General features: G+C 42.9%; 1 protein-coding gene across 4 annotated transcripts in view; it reads right to left on the bottom strand.

Annotated features, from left to right (window-relative positions):
* Positions 1–6,887: 6,887 nt before the first annotated feature.
* The window catches only part of EHF (ETS homologous factor), a 42,763-nt gene continuing 33,831 nt past the window's right edge, over positions 6,888–15,819 (bottom strand). For 3 of the 4 annotated variants that reach the window (XM_070427777.1, XM_070427778.1, XM_070427775.1), the window contains 3 exons: positions 12,891–12,953; positions 11,473–11,668; positions 6,888–11,372 (listed from right to left, as the gene is read on the bottom strand). In XM_070427777.1, coding sequence (XP_070283878.1) covers positions 11,273–11,372; positions 11,473–11,668; positions 12,891–12,953 — 359 coding nt within the window. In that variant the 3' untranslated portion in view covers positions 6,888–11,272. The remainder of the gene's footprint in view (positions 11,373–11,472; positions 11,669–12,890; positions 12,954–15,819) is intronic. The other variant, XM_070427776.1, reaches the window with a different exon arrangement.

Below are 15,819 nucleotides of genomic sequence, written 5' to 3'. Positions count from 1 at the left end.
CAGGGCGAGCTCACTGGGAGAAGCACTTCGCTCTGTGGTGGTGGTGTCTTCTCCAGCGAGAGAATGAGGCAGAGGCAGCACCTGGAGGGTCCAGCCCAGCATCACTGCATGTGGGCGCTCACAGCAGTCACCTGGCACAGCCCACCCAACACCATGTCTCTGTAAAAGCAAAACCATGTAATGACAGCTCCCACGTACTGACTGCTTCTCGTGTGGCCAGTCACAGACCAAATAGCCAACTTCACAAGGTGGTTGTGAAGTTGCAAAAGGGCATCATATATAAAACACTTAGTAGAGCCCCTGGCATCTAGTAAGTGCTCAACAAACGGTAGCTGCTGGCACTGTATATACATGGTCTCATTCCGTCTTTCCTTCCAAGGCCAATGACTATCCCACTCCTTTGTGAAGAGTTTCTTGGTTGTCGGGACCAAAAATTAACCTTTCTCTTCTCTGTGTACGAATCCCTTACTCTGCACCACTCACACACCACATACATACTCCCTGAGACCAGTGCTATTTGTGGACATGCATGCATTCCTGCTGCAGGGGCTGGACAGAGTCCAATGTGTGGTTCCACCATTATTATTACTGGGACCAACCAGACTCAAGAAAAGTCAGTACCTCTCATGAGTCTTGAATTTTGTGTTTTCGGCAAAATTCGACTTCCTGTTTCTAAGAAAGCTTACTCAAAGAAGGAAGGTTTGAACAGATGAATGAAGTTCCTTCTTTGAGTAAGCTTTCTTAGAAACAGGAAGTAGTATTTTGCTGAAAACACAAAAATAAACAGGTCCCTGGGGCATTGAGTATAATTTGAAATTCAAAACTCATCAAATTCATTTAATAAAAAAAGAATTTAGCCCTGTCCAGGCAGCTCAGTGGGTTAGAGTTGTCCCAGTATACCATAGTTGAGGGTTTGATCCCATTCAGGGCACATACATACTAAATCGACCAATGAATGCATAAATAAGTAGACCAACAAATATCTCTATCTCTCTCTCTTCAATTAAAAAAGAAAATATAAAGAATTTACAAGTCACTTTAATAAATATAATTTAATTTATTCTCAAAATAAATAAATAGTTTGACAAAATTATAAAGATTGAAATAAATGCTGGGCTAGATCCAAACTTATTTTCATAAATTTCTGGGACTTTCTATTTGGAACAACCTCAGAGATGACCCGGTCTAACCTGTTGATTTACAGATGAAGAAACCAAAGCAAGAGAGTTTCAGAAACTTGCCTAAGGGCCCATGGCCACTCAATAGCGGAGCTATGACTGGAACCCAAGTTCCATCTTCCTGCATTTTTCTATTATTGATCACACTGCCACGCATTACCCTGTTTATTTGGCTTCTCCTCCATAAAGCAGAAGCTCCAACTTAGAATGCCTGCTTGTTCATGAGGAAGCTGAGGCTTAAAGAAGTTAAGTCAGTTGTCCAAGGCCACCCAGCTTGTAAGTGAAGGTGTGAGATTTGGAACTGGGGTTGTTCCAACTAAAATGGTGTGATTTTTTACTCTATGAGCCTGTTTTTCAGTCCTGGGACTTAAAGATATCTCCTTCCCAAAGAAAGAATAGGCATCAAGGATGGAGGCAGCATGGTGAGGTAGTACCGGAAGTCAAGTGGGCTCTCACATTGACCTGCCATGTGAACTTGGACCTGTCACTTGACTTTGCCTTTACTCTGTTGTGGGCACTGTGGCAGCAGCTGGTGCAGTGCTAGGGCCTGGGTTGTGATCAACACATAGCTAACAATTGTTGAATAGGTGAAGCACTTTTCCCCCTGTACATGCCAGACAGCCACATCCTTTACTTTTTGCTTTCTCTCTCACAGGGAACCTCAGGACAGAGTTCAACATGGGCCCAGAATCCCGTGTACCCCCATTAAGGTGAGATGTGTCCTCAGGTCAAATTTAAGAGATGTCCTGTTTTCACAGCTTCAGCAGGGATCCCAGACTCTATCTTACGTGAATACACTGTTTGTTTTTCTTCTTCTCTGTCTGTTTGCCATTGGAAAAGTCCATTCATGCTGAATGACATGACTAAACAGTCAAGGAGAGAACAGTTGGTGTGTTTATAGCTCTTAGGTAAATACCACTTGTTATTGTCACTCTGAGGCTTTCAGAGAGGTGGCACCATTCCTGGTCCGGGACTGTCCTCTTGTCAGTTCTGTCTTTCAGCAACCTGGAAAGACGGGTTTGAAGAAAAAGGGAGTCTGAAAGGGACTGGTGAGTAAGGGGAAGGAAGGGTATGAGAAAGAAACCGGGACACTGAACGAGACACAGAGAGCACGAGAGAGAGAAGACAGGCATGCACACAACCACGTGCAAACGTGCACGCGCGCACACACACACACACACAGAGACGTGCACAATGAAGCAAAGCAAAGACGTCAGAGAGCTGATGATTTGATGCTTAATGGGATCTTTTGCCAGATACACACTCTCGTGTGCTCCTTCCTTAGCACTGCTAGGGACCTCTGCATGCATCATTTCTCAGAAGCTCTTGCCTTGTTCTTTCTGGCTCCACACCTGCTTCCGCTAACATCTAGGATGTGCAAGTTTTCCTCCCAGACGTGGCTGGGACCCAGATGGGAGATGATGTTGGCTGGGTTAGAAGAATCAGCATAAAAAGGTTGCAGGGCATCACCAGGAAGGCCAGGAGGAAAAGGAGCCTTTTTGAGGACGTCTCTATGTTGACGATGGAAGATCCATGTGATTATGAGAAACACAGGACTCGGAAAGCTCACATGTGGATGAGAGATGCATGAACAGGAGCTCCCCTCCTCGCTAAGAGCCTGGGTGATCTGGAGTCTGTGCATTAAGCTCTCTGTGCTCTTATGATGGGAGTTTGCACAAATGAGCATCTCTTAGACTAAAAAGTATTTGGATCAGACACCAAATCCTCTTTGAATTTTAGTCCCTAGTTAGAAACCATCAGGTCTGACTTTAACTCAGGGTAAAATGGCTTGAAAACACCCCTGTTGTCTAGGTATCATTGTGCTCCCAGACTAACCACTCTAAATACTTCTCTTTGAGTTGTCACAAATTTAGTAATAATTCCTTTACTTCATTCAGTGCCTCATTCTTTTCATAACACTGTCCAAAAAAAGACAATAGAGTATCATGATAAAGACCCAAACTCTGGACTCAGCCAGACAGCGGTTCAAATCTCAGCTCAGACACATACCAGGAAAGTGAGTTCAAGCAAGAGTCTCTACCTCTGTGAACCTCAGTTTCCTCATCTGCAAAATGGAGATAACAGTAGTAACTGTCTCATGGGATTAGAATGAGCATTAAAAGTAAAAAAAAAAAAAAGCGAAGTGCTTAGCACAGTGCCTTCATGTATAAACCATCCATAAATTATAGAATTATTAAATATTAGAATCTCTCCACTCCATTCCCACAATACCAACAGGAAGTTGGTATTTATCTCCATCTAAAAGGTGAAGAAACTAAAGAATAGAGAATTTGAGTGACATGTCCACAGTCTGAAGCCAGGACCAGAAAGAAAACAACCTATATCTACCTGTATCCTTATGACATCTCTGAACTGAGCATTCAAGGGCTAAGCTTTGAGGGAGAGCATGTAAAGAAAGAGGAGAACTGAGATTTAATCTTGGGAAGCACACACAGTTAGAAGGATGGGGAGAATAAGAACTGAAGAGTGAGTACTCAGGAAAGCAGAAGAAGAAAACTGTTACGGAAAACAAGGGAATAGATCTTTTCCAAAAGTAGAGAGCAGGTCACCTGTGTCAAAAATCATAAAGTCAAATAAAAGGTTTTGGAATCTGAATATATTTAATTCAACAAATACTTATGGAGTCACATATATACGTTAGGCACCTCCTAGCTCTAGGAATATGTTGGTGCACATGGCAGATTAGGTCCCCGCTCTCCTGGAGCTTACTATTTGGCAGGAAAAGTAAAATACTAGAAAAGTAAACTAATAAATTAAAAATATAATTTCAGATAGTGTAACTTCTGAGAAGAAGATAAAAGGAAGATAATGCACTAGGAAGTGATGGGAGGTAGGTGAGCCACTGGAGCCAGTGTGATCAGTTAGCAAAGGCGACTTCTTGAACTGAGACCCGCATGACTAGAAGGAGCCAGCCTCATGAAGATCCAAAGTGCATTTTAGAAAAAAGGAACCACTAATGCAAAGTCCCTGAGGCCAGGATGAATTTGACTTGTCCTTTAATAGGGCATTTTCAGTGACTTGATGTGAACAGAAGCCAGATTGTGATAGACAATGGAAGAGAACTGACTTATAGGGAAATAGATTGCCTATGGGTGAGCTACTTATTCAGGAAGATGGTCTTAAAAAGAAGGAAGAAAATGGTACTACTGCCTTTTAGAGCAGAGAGTGGGCAGTGCCAGCCATTCCTATTTGGGGATCTTGCCTTTCCCTTACCATTTCATGATCTCCCCCCACTGCCAGTATTCTCAACCTGAAAGCCACCTCCTTGGAACGAATATTCATATTAATGACTGTAGGGTATTTGTGGGATTTGGAGATAAGAATAATCAAAGCCTCCCACACCAAGACTCCACTGACAGCATCAAACTTGTTTGCACTGGTAGATGCTGTCACCATTCCAGCAAACACAGAGATATTTGCTTTGGGTCTTTATTTTTTTGTTCTCTATGATTCAGGGTCACCTTTGGTTTCTATGGCTAACTGGATCTTATTTCACTGTTGGTTAGTTTTGCTCACTACCCTTCCCACCCTTACCTCATCCTCCCAGGCTAGATTCTAGAGTAGTTCTGTCCAATAGAACTTTCGTTGATTATGGAAATGTTCTATATCTGCACTGTCCAATACAGTAACCACCAGCCGCATGTGGCTATTCAACATTTGGGATGTGGATAGTGCAATTAAGAAACTACATTTTTTATTAATATAATTTAAACTAATTTAAGCTTAAATAGCCACATGTGGCTAGTCCCTGTAGTTTTGCACAGATAGTTATAAAGAGTTAACATTCAGGAGAGCCTGGACAGCGTGGCTCAGTGGTTGAGCATTGACCTAGCTGTATTTCTAGCTGTACAGCCTTGACCAGGTTCAATTCCTGGTCAGGGCATATGCCCAGGTTGCAGGCTCGATCCCCAGTGTGGGGCATGCAGGAGGCAACCAATCAATGATTCTCGCTCATCATTGATGTTTCTATCTCTCTCTCCCTCTCCTTTCCTCTCTGAAATCAATAAAAATGTATTTTTTAAAAAATCAGGAGAGTTTATAGTTCCCAAAGAAGTCACTTTGCAAGTGCATGGTGATTTTTGAGAAATGCATTAATGAAAATAAGTAATGCCCAAGGCAGTGAGGGGATTTCTTTTCATTGAGAATAAAGAAAAGGAATATATACAAAGTTGGCCAAGTTTGATGTGCATGAATATTTTCAGCATACTAATTTGGCCCGATATGAAAATACTGCTCCTTCTACATCAGAGAAGTAGTCTTTAAAGAATATCATTTCCGTAAGTGTGTTTTAAAGGGTACTGGTTTCATAAAAATGTCTTTGATGAAAAGAATCTGTTGTCAAATGGGCTCGGGAAATTGGGAACACTTTTTCCCTCTCATAGATTCACAATGAACATTGTCACAATAAAGGCTCTGAGAAATTCTAACAGTAGGTAACTCTGAAATACATTGTTTAACTCAGTATTATATGCAACTGTGTGTGTATGTGCATGTGTGTGTGTGACATTAGTATCATGGCAAACTGGAGAATATTAGGGTTAAGTGTATGGACTTTGGGAAAAGTCCCACATATTTTTAGCTGTTCAACCTTGAGGAAGTCATTTAACCTTTTCTGACCTTCATTTTTCCCTCTTTTAAAAATTGGGAGTAATATCTATCTATCACAGCCTTCCATGAAGATCAAATGGATGTCAAGAATATATCACAGATTCTGGGACCAAGGGGATCTTCCCCAAATGGTTGGCTATTATTATTTTCATTATTATTTATGAAGTCAAGTGACTGAATGGCTGGGACTTTCTGGGCCCGGGAGAAATATGTTATGAACTGGTAGTGCTCACTACTGCTTTGAAATATTTTTAAGTATTGTATTGGAAACTTGAATGCGAGAGCAATCTTTTCTACCTTCCTTTGTATATCCTTCACTAAGAGTGTACACTCGGCATTGAATGCCTTCTTGCATTCATTCTCAACACAAAGCCAGAGGGGTCTTTTTAAACCAGCAGTTGGAGCATGTCACTCTTCTGTGTCTCTCCCCTCGCCCCCTCCCCACCCTCCATCCCATCTCATTCAAAAGAAAACCTAGAGCCTTCATTAATGGCCTCTAAGTTCTACGTGATCTGGTCGACTGGGGCCTCTTTTACGCTATTTCCTTCTATTGCTTAGTCTATCTACTCTGATAAACAGATTTTCTTGCTGTTCCTTGGATATGTTAGAAACACACTTACCTCAGGACCTTTGCACTTGCTGGTCCCTTTAATAAAGAATCATTTCCCCAGTTATCATCATGGCTCCCTCCCTTATATCCTTCAGATATTTACTAGAATGTTTCATTCTTAACCCTGCCTAAACTTGCAATATATCCCTACATACTCCAGCACGCTCCTCTTCTTGCTCTTCATTTCTTGACTACACATCGGACATGCTCTGTTTTGTCCATTAGTGCTTCGTTTCTTGCCCATTTCCATTTGATAGAACATAAACTTCACAAGAGCAGTGTGTTTTGTCTCTCATTCTGTGCCATAACTCAGTGCCTGGGACAGTGCCTGGCACAGAGTGGATGCTCAATAAACGCTAATTGAATAAATAAATGCGAAAACTGCATAGGTTTTGTTGCTATAGACTGCGTGCATTTCCTCTAAGCCCAGCTGTGGATGGCTTGTGGAAGCACGGAATACACAGTTACAAGATGGTCTATGTGGTTTTTATTAGTGCTTTCTGGGACCCAGCAAACAAAAAAAAAACAAAAACAAAACAAACGTATTTTGAAAAATATAATTCTTTCATAGAAGAGGAATACTCAATTTGAATTTAACATAGTTTAAAGGGCGAGATTTCTGATCTTTAAAAAATAGTTGTAATAGGGTCATTTCCTACAAATGATCTACCCAGAAATCAGATGGGAAGAAAAGCAAGATTTATGCAGACAGCCATGAAAAGATTGATCCCAATTCAGCTAAATTTGTGACCGTTTACACATTTCAGTGGTTCATAAGGCACAGCTTCAATGTGTTTTTATTAAACGCTGTATCTCTTATTGCAGAAATGAGGTTAATTCAGCTCTGATATTGTGACTGCTAGGTTGTTCTTTCAGACAGTAAGTGTTCGTCCATTAGGTTCATATGGAGCATCTATTACACCCCATATAATTAGATAAACTCTTCACATACTTGGTTTCATGCAGTGCATATCGTAGGCACTTGACAAATGTTTTTGTTTTGAACTACAGAAGAATAATATGATTGCTTTCCTTCTTACTATTTTTCCTATCTTTTATACATTTGGAAAACATCACACTTGCAGAAACTAAAATCTAACATGCATGACTCACCTTATCAAAAGATCCCTCCATATTTTTCAAAAAGAAAAAAATATATATAAACCAATCCCCAAATACTAAAACTTAGAACTGCTTTACACTTAAATAGCAATTTACATCATATAAACACATTCATAATCTTCATTGGTTAAAACAGGTCAAAGGTACATTCCTGGTTTCTTATACCAGACAAATCTCACAGTTCCTAATAAAGCAACAGAATTCTCATCCAACACATGACTTTCGGGAGCAAACGGCCTGTTTTGGTTTCATTTCAGCGAAGGTTGGAAGGCCAAGTAAGGAGTTTCACAATAAAATGTTCATCTAATAGGGTCACATGGCCTTGAAGTTATGGCCGTTGTGCTCTTATTCCGGTGAAGAAATGATTCACATCCCAATTCTGGGTCTGGCCTCCCAATCCAAGGAGTCTTCCAGAAGACATTCATTTGTTAACTCAACAAATATGTATTGAGCACCTATCTCATGCTAGTTGCAGGGGGGAAATATTGATAAGATGTAGTCCCTGCCCACAAAGAGCTTACAGTCTAGAAAGGCAAACACTTTGAGAAAGGACTAGCTTGTCTAAAGGAAAACTCATCACCTGGGTCTGCCTGGCTCAGAAGGCAAGTTCAAGAAGCTGTCGGTATGGCCCTGGGCCATACTCAAGTTTCATCAAGTCAAATAACTAGGCACCATGGATAACCTGAGTCTGGTAACGTCTTAGCAATACATCTCCTGCCTCGGGTTCCCATGAAAACTACATATAAGAGTCTAAGCCTTTAGCGTAAGGAAGGTTCACGGAGACCATGTGCAGTGACCATGTGAGCACTCAGCACAGACAAGCTTCTCAAGGGAGAAGCTCTGTGTCCCCCGCAAAGAAGGGGTTGCTTCACTTGATGCTGGCTTATCTCTGAGATTTTACTCTCCCTTTCAACACTGTGGTGGGAAGTATTCTGTTCACACCCCAAGTTGGCATGGCTCGATTACCTTGAGTTCTCCAAGTCACGAACAGCACAGAGAAAATGCATCAAACTCAAGCCAAGACAATAGAGAGATAATCTGAGAACTTAATACTCCGGCCTATTTAAGTAGGAACTGGGTGCCAAGAAACCGTCATTCTCAAGAAATAACACAATCTGCTAATTATCTGCAGAACTGTTCCAGTCGGTACTCCCCAGTCTCGCTTACTACCTAGCAAAGATTGCTCTTCAACAGAGAAGGTGCAGAAAGAGCCAATTTGGAGGACTGTAAGAAACTTACAGGGGAAGGGCAAACTCAGAGAACAATCTAGTCACCTTAAGTGACAAATAACAAAGCCAAGGGAGGAATAGCAGAGAGAGGATTAGCAGGTGCCCCTAATATCTTCACACAATTCGGACGCACACAGACACTCAAACAGTCATGTGTTGACACCAATTCAAATATCTGGATGTTTTATTCATTCTGTGTGAAGTATAGTCAAATGCTGGGAAGGCCTCATAGTTCTTAGCCTGGCTTGGAAAACAAGGTGTGCCTTTTACAGGAATGTGTCGGAGCTGGGTTGCTCACTGTTATTTCTCTCAGTTCCCTCAGTAACTGTTACTTAACAACACTAAGTAACACCTTTGTGGAGGTGACCAAGCCAGGCAGAAACAAAAATGAACTTGGTTGTACCTTCAGAAGGTCATTCATCTCACTACCGTGGTGTGCAAAGATCATTCATAATGGTTGTCATTATAAGGAAGACAAATTGTTAATTCTTCTTACTCCTAGCCTTCTAGATACATTACAAACACTTTGCAATCTTTGACTAAGAATTGCTCACCTCTGCTGGCTAAGACATGGTGTCAGGCGGGCCATTAGTTGATGAAGAGCACTCCCTCTTATTGGTACGTGTCTTCCGCCCCATAGTATTGCTCAAGAGAGGCAGGATGGAGGAGAAAGCCAAGGACATGGGGATCCCAAAAGAAAAGTTGCAAAAGGGTGCATGTTCAAATCCATTTGCAAAGTGTCTACAGGCTCACAGACCTCCCAGATTACAAGACCCAGTGATAAGTCCCCAGGTACCCCCAAACAACCCCACCACTGAAGTCTCCAACTCCTTACTGACTATAGCTCCTAAGCTCTTCTCTGTTTTTCTCTTTCATCCTTTTTTTCTTTTTAAACTTTCCTCTGGTTGCAAATCTGCACAATACACCATTCACTTTGGGATGAGTTCATATGAGACAAGAAAAAGATGATCCCAAAGAGGAAAGACTAAGAATTAATATCTGCAAAGCAGTTTTCCCCTGGAACACACACACACACACACACTCTCTCTCTCTCTCTCTCTCTCTCTCTCTCTCTCTCTCTATCTCTCTCTATCTCTATCTCTCTCACACACACATGTTTTCTCTCAGCATTTCTTTCTACAATATAATTTTTAGTCTGCTTTGTGATCCCAGAGAAAATGTCTTCTTTTCGTTCTTGCTACATTGCTTTGTTCAATTTGTCTGACTTTGTCTCTCATCTGGGGCTCTGAAAAGAAGTCCCTCTAGTTACTTAAGCCCACTTTCCTCAATATTTTAAAAATTAAAAAGAAGCTGGACTTTGAATCTTGCTTCAGCTTCTTCTTAGGGACTAAAAGATCTTACATATCTTATTCTTCTGAGAATAAGTCACCACTGTCATCTTGACTGGCTAAATCGGTGGTTCTCAATCAAGTGCAATTTTGCCCTCTCCCCGCCCCTCCGCCATGGGGGACATTTGAGAATGTCTGGAGACATTTTTGGTTGTCACAGCTTTGGGACAGGAGTGCTACTGCCTCTAGAGGGTAGAGGTCATGGACAGTGCCACACATCCTACAATGCACAGGAGAGTCAAATAACGCACAACAAAGAATTATTCAGCCAAAAATGCCAACTGTGTTCACTGAGAAACCATGGACTATAGGAATACAAGAGCAAATTCATTGCCACCTCCTTTTTCCCATTTAGTTTTTCAGCAATTGGGACAAAAATAACCAAGACTGGACCCTTTCTTAAGTATCTAGAGGTGAGCAGAGGTGGTGATTGAAGTTTGTTCCACCAATCATCCACGGGGAAGGGAGGAAGACAGCCTTGGCATCAGAATCATTTCTGAGTGAGAAAACAAAAGCCCCCACCCTTATTCTTCTGGCTGATCTACTGATTGCAAGTCATGTGATTATGCAGCGGTTACAGTCCATCTGGATTTTTGGAAGTCCTCCTTCTCCACGCAGTGGCTCCTAAGGGTCAGGTGAAACTTCCCAGCAGCCTCCAGTTCATGCCGTCAATAGGAGACCCTGGATGGAGCTCATCCTTGCGACCACGCCCACCTCTCTTAATGAGGCCATGTAGTTGCTTAGGTACGAAGGACACACGCCACCTTTTCCTAAATCACTTGCATATAAAAATATTTAATGCCCTCCAATTTTTCCCCCTTCTCTCGGCAAGAAACATGAAGGCCACAGACCCATTCTTCTTGCAAGTGGAATGAACTTCACAATAAAGGCAAACACCAATCACAACCACATACAGCATCATAATTCACAGAAAACTGTGTACGTTGGCTCCCCAAACAGGATGTACTTCAAAGTAACAAAATGAGTTTATCAACTGTAGTGTTCCTTCTTCCCGTTAGAAGTCGATTTTTTTTTTTTCTCCCTCTCTCCCTCATGGTACATAAATAGCAGAGAAAAGTCGTCTTGGACATATTTACATCCAGGAGTTCCCGGCTTGCTGGGATGTGGGGTCTGTTTCGGGTTGTGTTCCAAGGGTCAGTTTTCATTTTCTCTCCATCCACGTGCGTTCTTCCCAAATTTATACACCAGTCTCCGTCCGTCCACCCGCTCCAGGATTTCTCTTTTGTAGTAATATCTGTAACAGAGGACATTGGTAAGGTGGCTGCTCAGATGAGCCTGCCGGGGACTACCTGGTCGTGCGGCCGTGTTGTGTGCGGAGACCAGCACCCCCTCACCTCATGGCCCGGCTGAGTTTCTCGTAGGTCATGCTGCTGTTGTTCTTCTTTTTGCCCCATAGCTGAGCCACTGCCTCCGACTTCAAGAACCTGAAGATGCCCTCCGACCTGTCTTCCCACTTGATTAACCCTGGATTCTTGTCTGGGTTCAGGAGGATGTCCCGGATGAATTCCCATAAGTGAGTCCCTCGCGGGTCTGAGAAGCAGAAAGAGGAGTTTAGTGATGGCCGAAGTCACAGCGAACCAGGCGCCAAGCAAGCATAGAGTTGGAACATCTTCCATCCGACGGGAGATCCTCAATTCTCCCCCTACCCACCCACGAAGCCAGATCACAGAATTCCCAAATATTGTACATATTAACAAGATGTTTGACAATGAACTAGCATAGTTTTTTTTATTTTGTTTTTAGTTTGCAAAACAGGAAACTGGGACACAGAATTTAAGTGACTTGACCACAGTTACGTAGTTAACTAGTGGCAAAATCAAGAGGAAAGAATAGGTGTTAGGTGGCCTATTTTTAGAGTATCTTCTAAGTATTGTTGACAACTGTTCTGGGATTCATTTCAACGTGTTACTTCCCCAGAAGGCAACTTTCAACCACTTTTACTTAGCAAGTACTTCACCCATTAAATCATTCCCACCCAGCAGCTGTGCACACCGACTGGGTTCTAGTATTGTAACTCCTAGAACAGATGGGGGTGAGGTCTCACTGAGGTTGAGGGGGTCAATTTAAAAATGAAGGGGTAACTGTAATAAGATTAGCAAATTCAATTATATCCCCCAGTAGACTTGTGACACACAAACCCACCCACGCCTGCCAGTTTGAGGGGCTCTGTGGGATGACCTGGAGTAGCAGATAAGGAAGATGGCCAGTTCCCTGTAATTTCTAGATTACACCATCTTCATTTATTTCTACACAAACCCCCGCCCCTACACACACACACCTTATCTCTGATATTTCGCACACTTTCATAAGGTTTTATTATTGGGGGACATACAACTTCAACCAAGGAGCACGGTTGAATCTTAAGAATAAAGTCATTTCTTGGAACAACAAGTCTACAAAGGTAGGAAGCCAACATTCAGCAAAAGCAAATAATACTGCATCTCAGCTGTTTCTCTCTTTCTCCTCCTCCCCCGCTTTTTTTTCTGGAGAAAGGGAACCTGCTAGCCCCATGCCTACAGGAAATTTCAGTTTTTTAAGAACAAAGAACAGAATGAGGGCATATATTCATTGGGGGTTACTTCAGGGGGTTACTCTGCCAGTAAGTGTTGCCTCTATTTTCTCACCCTCCCCAGTCTGAGGTGAAGAATTGGAGGCAGCAGGCAGAGGCAACATTTGTCTAAAAACTAGTGGCCTCCAATTATACCCAAGTTGAAGAACGGGCTAAGTGCCATCTGAAAGCCAGCCGACTTACTGTGCTTTTTGGTGTGGGACTTGGCAGGGTGGTCTTGCTCCTTCTTCACATCAGGTGACTCTGCTGAAGAGAAAAACAAGAGCTGTTTAATTTCCCTCTTCCCTTCAATTGTCATTTTCATTTCTTCATCTACCCATGTAACCAATATTTATTGAGCACCTACTACATGCCTGGCACATTTCCAGTACAAAACAGAGAGGATAACTGCTCTGGAAAAAAATACTGCAGGGTAAGAACTGAGGATAGAAGTATGGAGATGGGACTAATTGGCAATTTCATATAAGGTGGTGGTTACAGAAGAGACCAGAAGGGCGTCAGGGAGACAGCCATGCAGAGAGCTTGTGCAAGAGTCTTCCAAGAATGAGAATAGTAAGTGCAAAGGCCCTGAGGTCAGTGTGAGTTTGCTATGTCCACAGAGCAGCAGGAAGCCAGTGTGCCAGTGAGCAAGGGGAAGAGGGGAGGAGGACCATACCATTAAGGCTTTGTAGGATCTTAGCCTGTATTCTGAGAGATCTGTTGAGCCACTGAAGGATTTAGGTCATTGAAAGGGTTTTTGTTTTTCATGATACAAAAATGTAAACATTTATAACAAAGAAAGATGGCTTTTAAGCCAAAGGAGGGCCTTTTTTGGCATGCAAGTTTACATTTTAATCAGCCTGACAAAGAGGCCATTGACTGGCCTGAGCTCAGTACAGAGGGCCACGCGGGCTATGGAAACACAGATTAGTTTAACAAATGACTCATTATGGTAACCCTGTGACTATCACCAGCGAGGAGATGACAGAGGCGGAATAAAACTTCTTGAAAAGAAAAATAAATGATCTAGCTCTGTGTGTGTGTGTGTGTGTGTGTGTACTTCCCATGTCCAAGGCAGATCTTAGCACACACAAAAAAATCACACAATCAAAAATCCACCAGTTTTAATAGAGTAGTCCCTAAATGCAAGCCAGTTTTGCTAAGAAACTGGGCCAGCAAAATGCGTGTGTTACATTGGGACTTCTTAACCTAGGCTTCACTATCGTAGGTGTGGCCTTCAAGGGCATTTCATACTGGCTGAATATATGCACAGGGAGAGGGTCTGAAGCATTCATTCGTCAAGAGTGGGCCATTATTCAAAAAAAAAAGTTTGAATAACCATTCGCTCCTATTTTAAGTAGTTAAGAAGAACAGCTACTGATATTGAGCACTTACTATGTAAAAGGCACGGAGCTAGGCATATTACCTGACTCACTTTATTTCATTCACACAATAACCCTGTGAGGTAGGTACTATTAAGACCCAACGTTTACAGTAATGGAGAAGCTGAGACACAGAGAGGTCAAATGACTTGTCTAAAGTCACACAGCCTGAGAGGGGAGCCAAGATGCTAACACCATCAGTTTGAACCCAGAGCCTTTACTATAACTAGTAAAGTTATAGTAGTCTCTGCCATTTCTTAAGCTGGTGGCACACAACACATGTGACGAAAGTCTCCCCTGCCGAGAATCAGGGCCAGTTCTCTAATTATGCTCTAGTTAGTGGGGAAAAGTCATTTCGTATTTCCCAGTGCGCAGGGACACACTCGCCTCTCTGATCACCCAGCCTGCCAGGACGCGGGGCTCCCAGCAGTTTCCCCGAGAGCCGTGGCAAGTTGGGGGAGAGGGATTTAATAAGATCTGGTCAGAAAAGGAACCTGTTGTTCTGGGTAAGAATTCCTCCCCTGGCTTTGTCAGCCAGAGTCCCGCACCTGCCTTGGGTTTCTCTGAAATCCAGAAGGACAAATTCACAGGAAATGCAAGGAGACTTCACTCTCCCTCCCTGTAGGTTTCAGGGTGAGGTTGCAACATCCCATCAGGATGTGACAATATTGCAACAGGTCTGGCGCTCACCCCGGTTTCCAAGTGTACATCACTCTGACAGGGCCACGTTGTTCTTCAGACAAAGAGTGGCATTTACCCAGCAGGCCACAAGCAAAGCTCGTCTTCAAATGGTAGGGCCTTTATTTCAAAGCCAAGGTTGAATTCAGAAAAAAAAAAAAAAGAAAGTGTCTCCCAGTTTATTGGCCCCAATCATTGCGTATGGGTTCCATGCTGGTGTCGAATCAATTTAAGGTAACTTTGTGAATAAGACGGAAACCTTAGACCCTTCTCCCCAGAAAAAAAATGCACATATTGTTCACTTGTGAAAATCTGTGAACAATCCCAGGGGTTCGAGGCTCACTTCGGACTCCAGATTAAAAAACCCCAGGCCAGATAGACCATGAGGGAATTTTCTCTCTGAGATGTCAGCCATTTACCTAGGCTAGATCTCCGTCCAGTTTGGAAAAGACCAAATAAAAATTATTCCCCAATACAAATGTTTCCATCATCGTACGGAGGATTATGCAGCCCAAAGCTAAAGGAAACCCTCATTCTTCCAGCCTCCTTGTGCGGTCCTGAGCGCGAGGGCAAGCTCTGGAATCCCTGAGCTGCCTTCACACTAAAATCTTTTGATCTGAAACCTCCCTTTAATACGATGGCCTCTCCCCCTCCTATTCCCCTCACCCCCAATAAAAGTCAAAACCTTTGAAGGCAGCCATGTGGTTAGGTGACTCATGCTTATAAAAGGAGGGCTCGCTCTGGGGCAGTGGTCCAGCTTGGCTTTCTCTCGCTGGGCGCCCAGGCCTCTCAGGCCAAGGTCTGGCCAGGGCAGGGGCAGCACGAAGCCCCGGGTTTATGATGCAAGAGCCAGATGGTGACTTCAGCTCAGCTGCTTCGCAAGAAGCGAAGATTAGAAGCATTTGCATATGATTCAGCTGTGAGCCATTTCTTTACGGGATATACAAATTTGAGTGTTATAATAGACCGTGCCACCCTAGCTTTAGGCTCAGCAAGTCGGTGAATAAACACATCAGGCCCGAGTTGGTGTGATTGGCTCGAGGACTATCGGGCAGATCAGGAACACTGGCGGC

This window comes from Myotis yumanensis, unplaced genomic scaffold (assembly GCF_028538775.1).
Source record: "Myotis yumanensis isolate MYYU_CA2020_CCGP unplaced genomic scaffold, mMyoYum1.0.hap1 SCAF_10, whole genome shotgun sequence".
Classification (NCBI taxonomy): Eukaryota; Metazoa; Chordata; class Mammalia; order Chiroptera; family Vespertilionidae; genus Myotis; species Myotis yumanensis.
The sequence above is the reverse complement of the archived record's forward strand: the minus strand, read 5'-3'. Positions and strand labels throughout refer to the sequence as shown.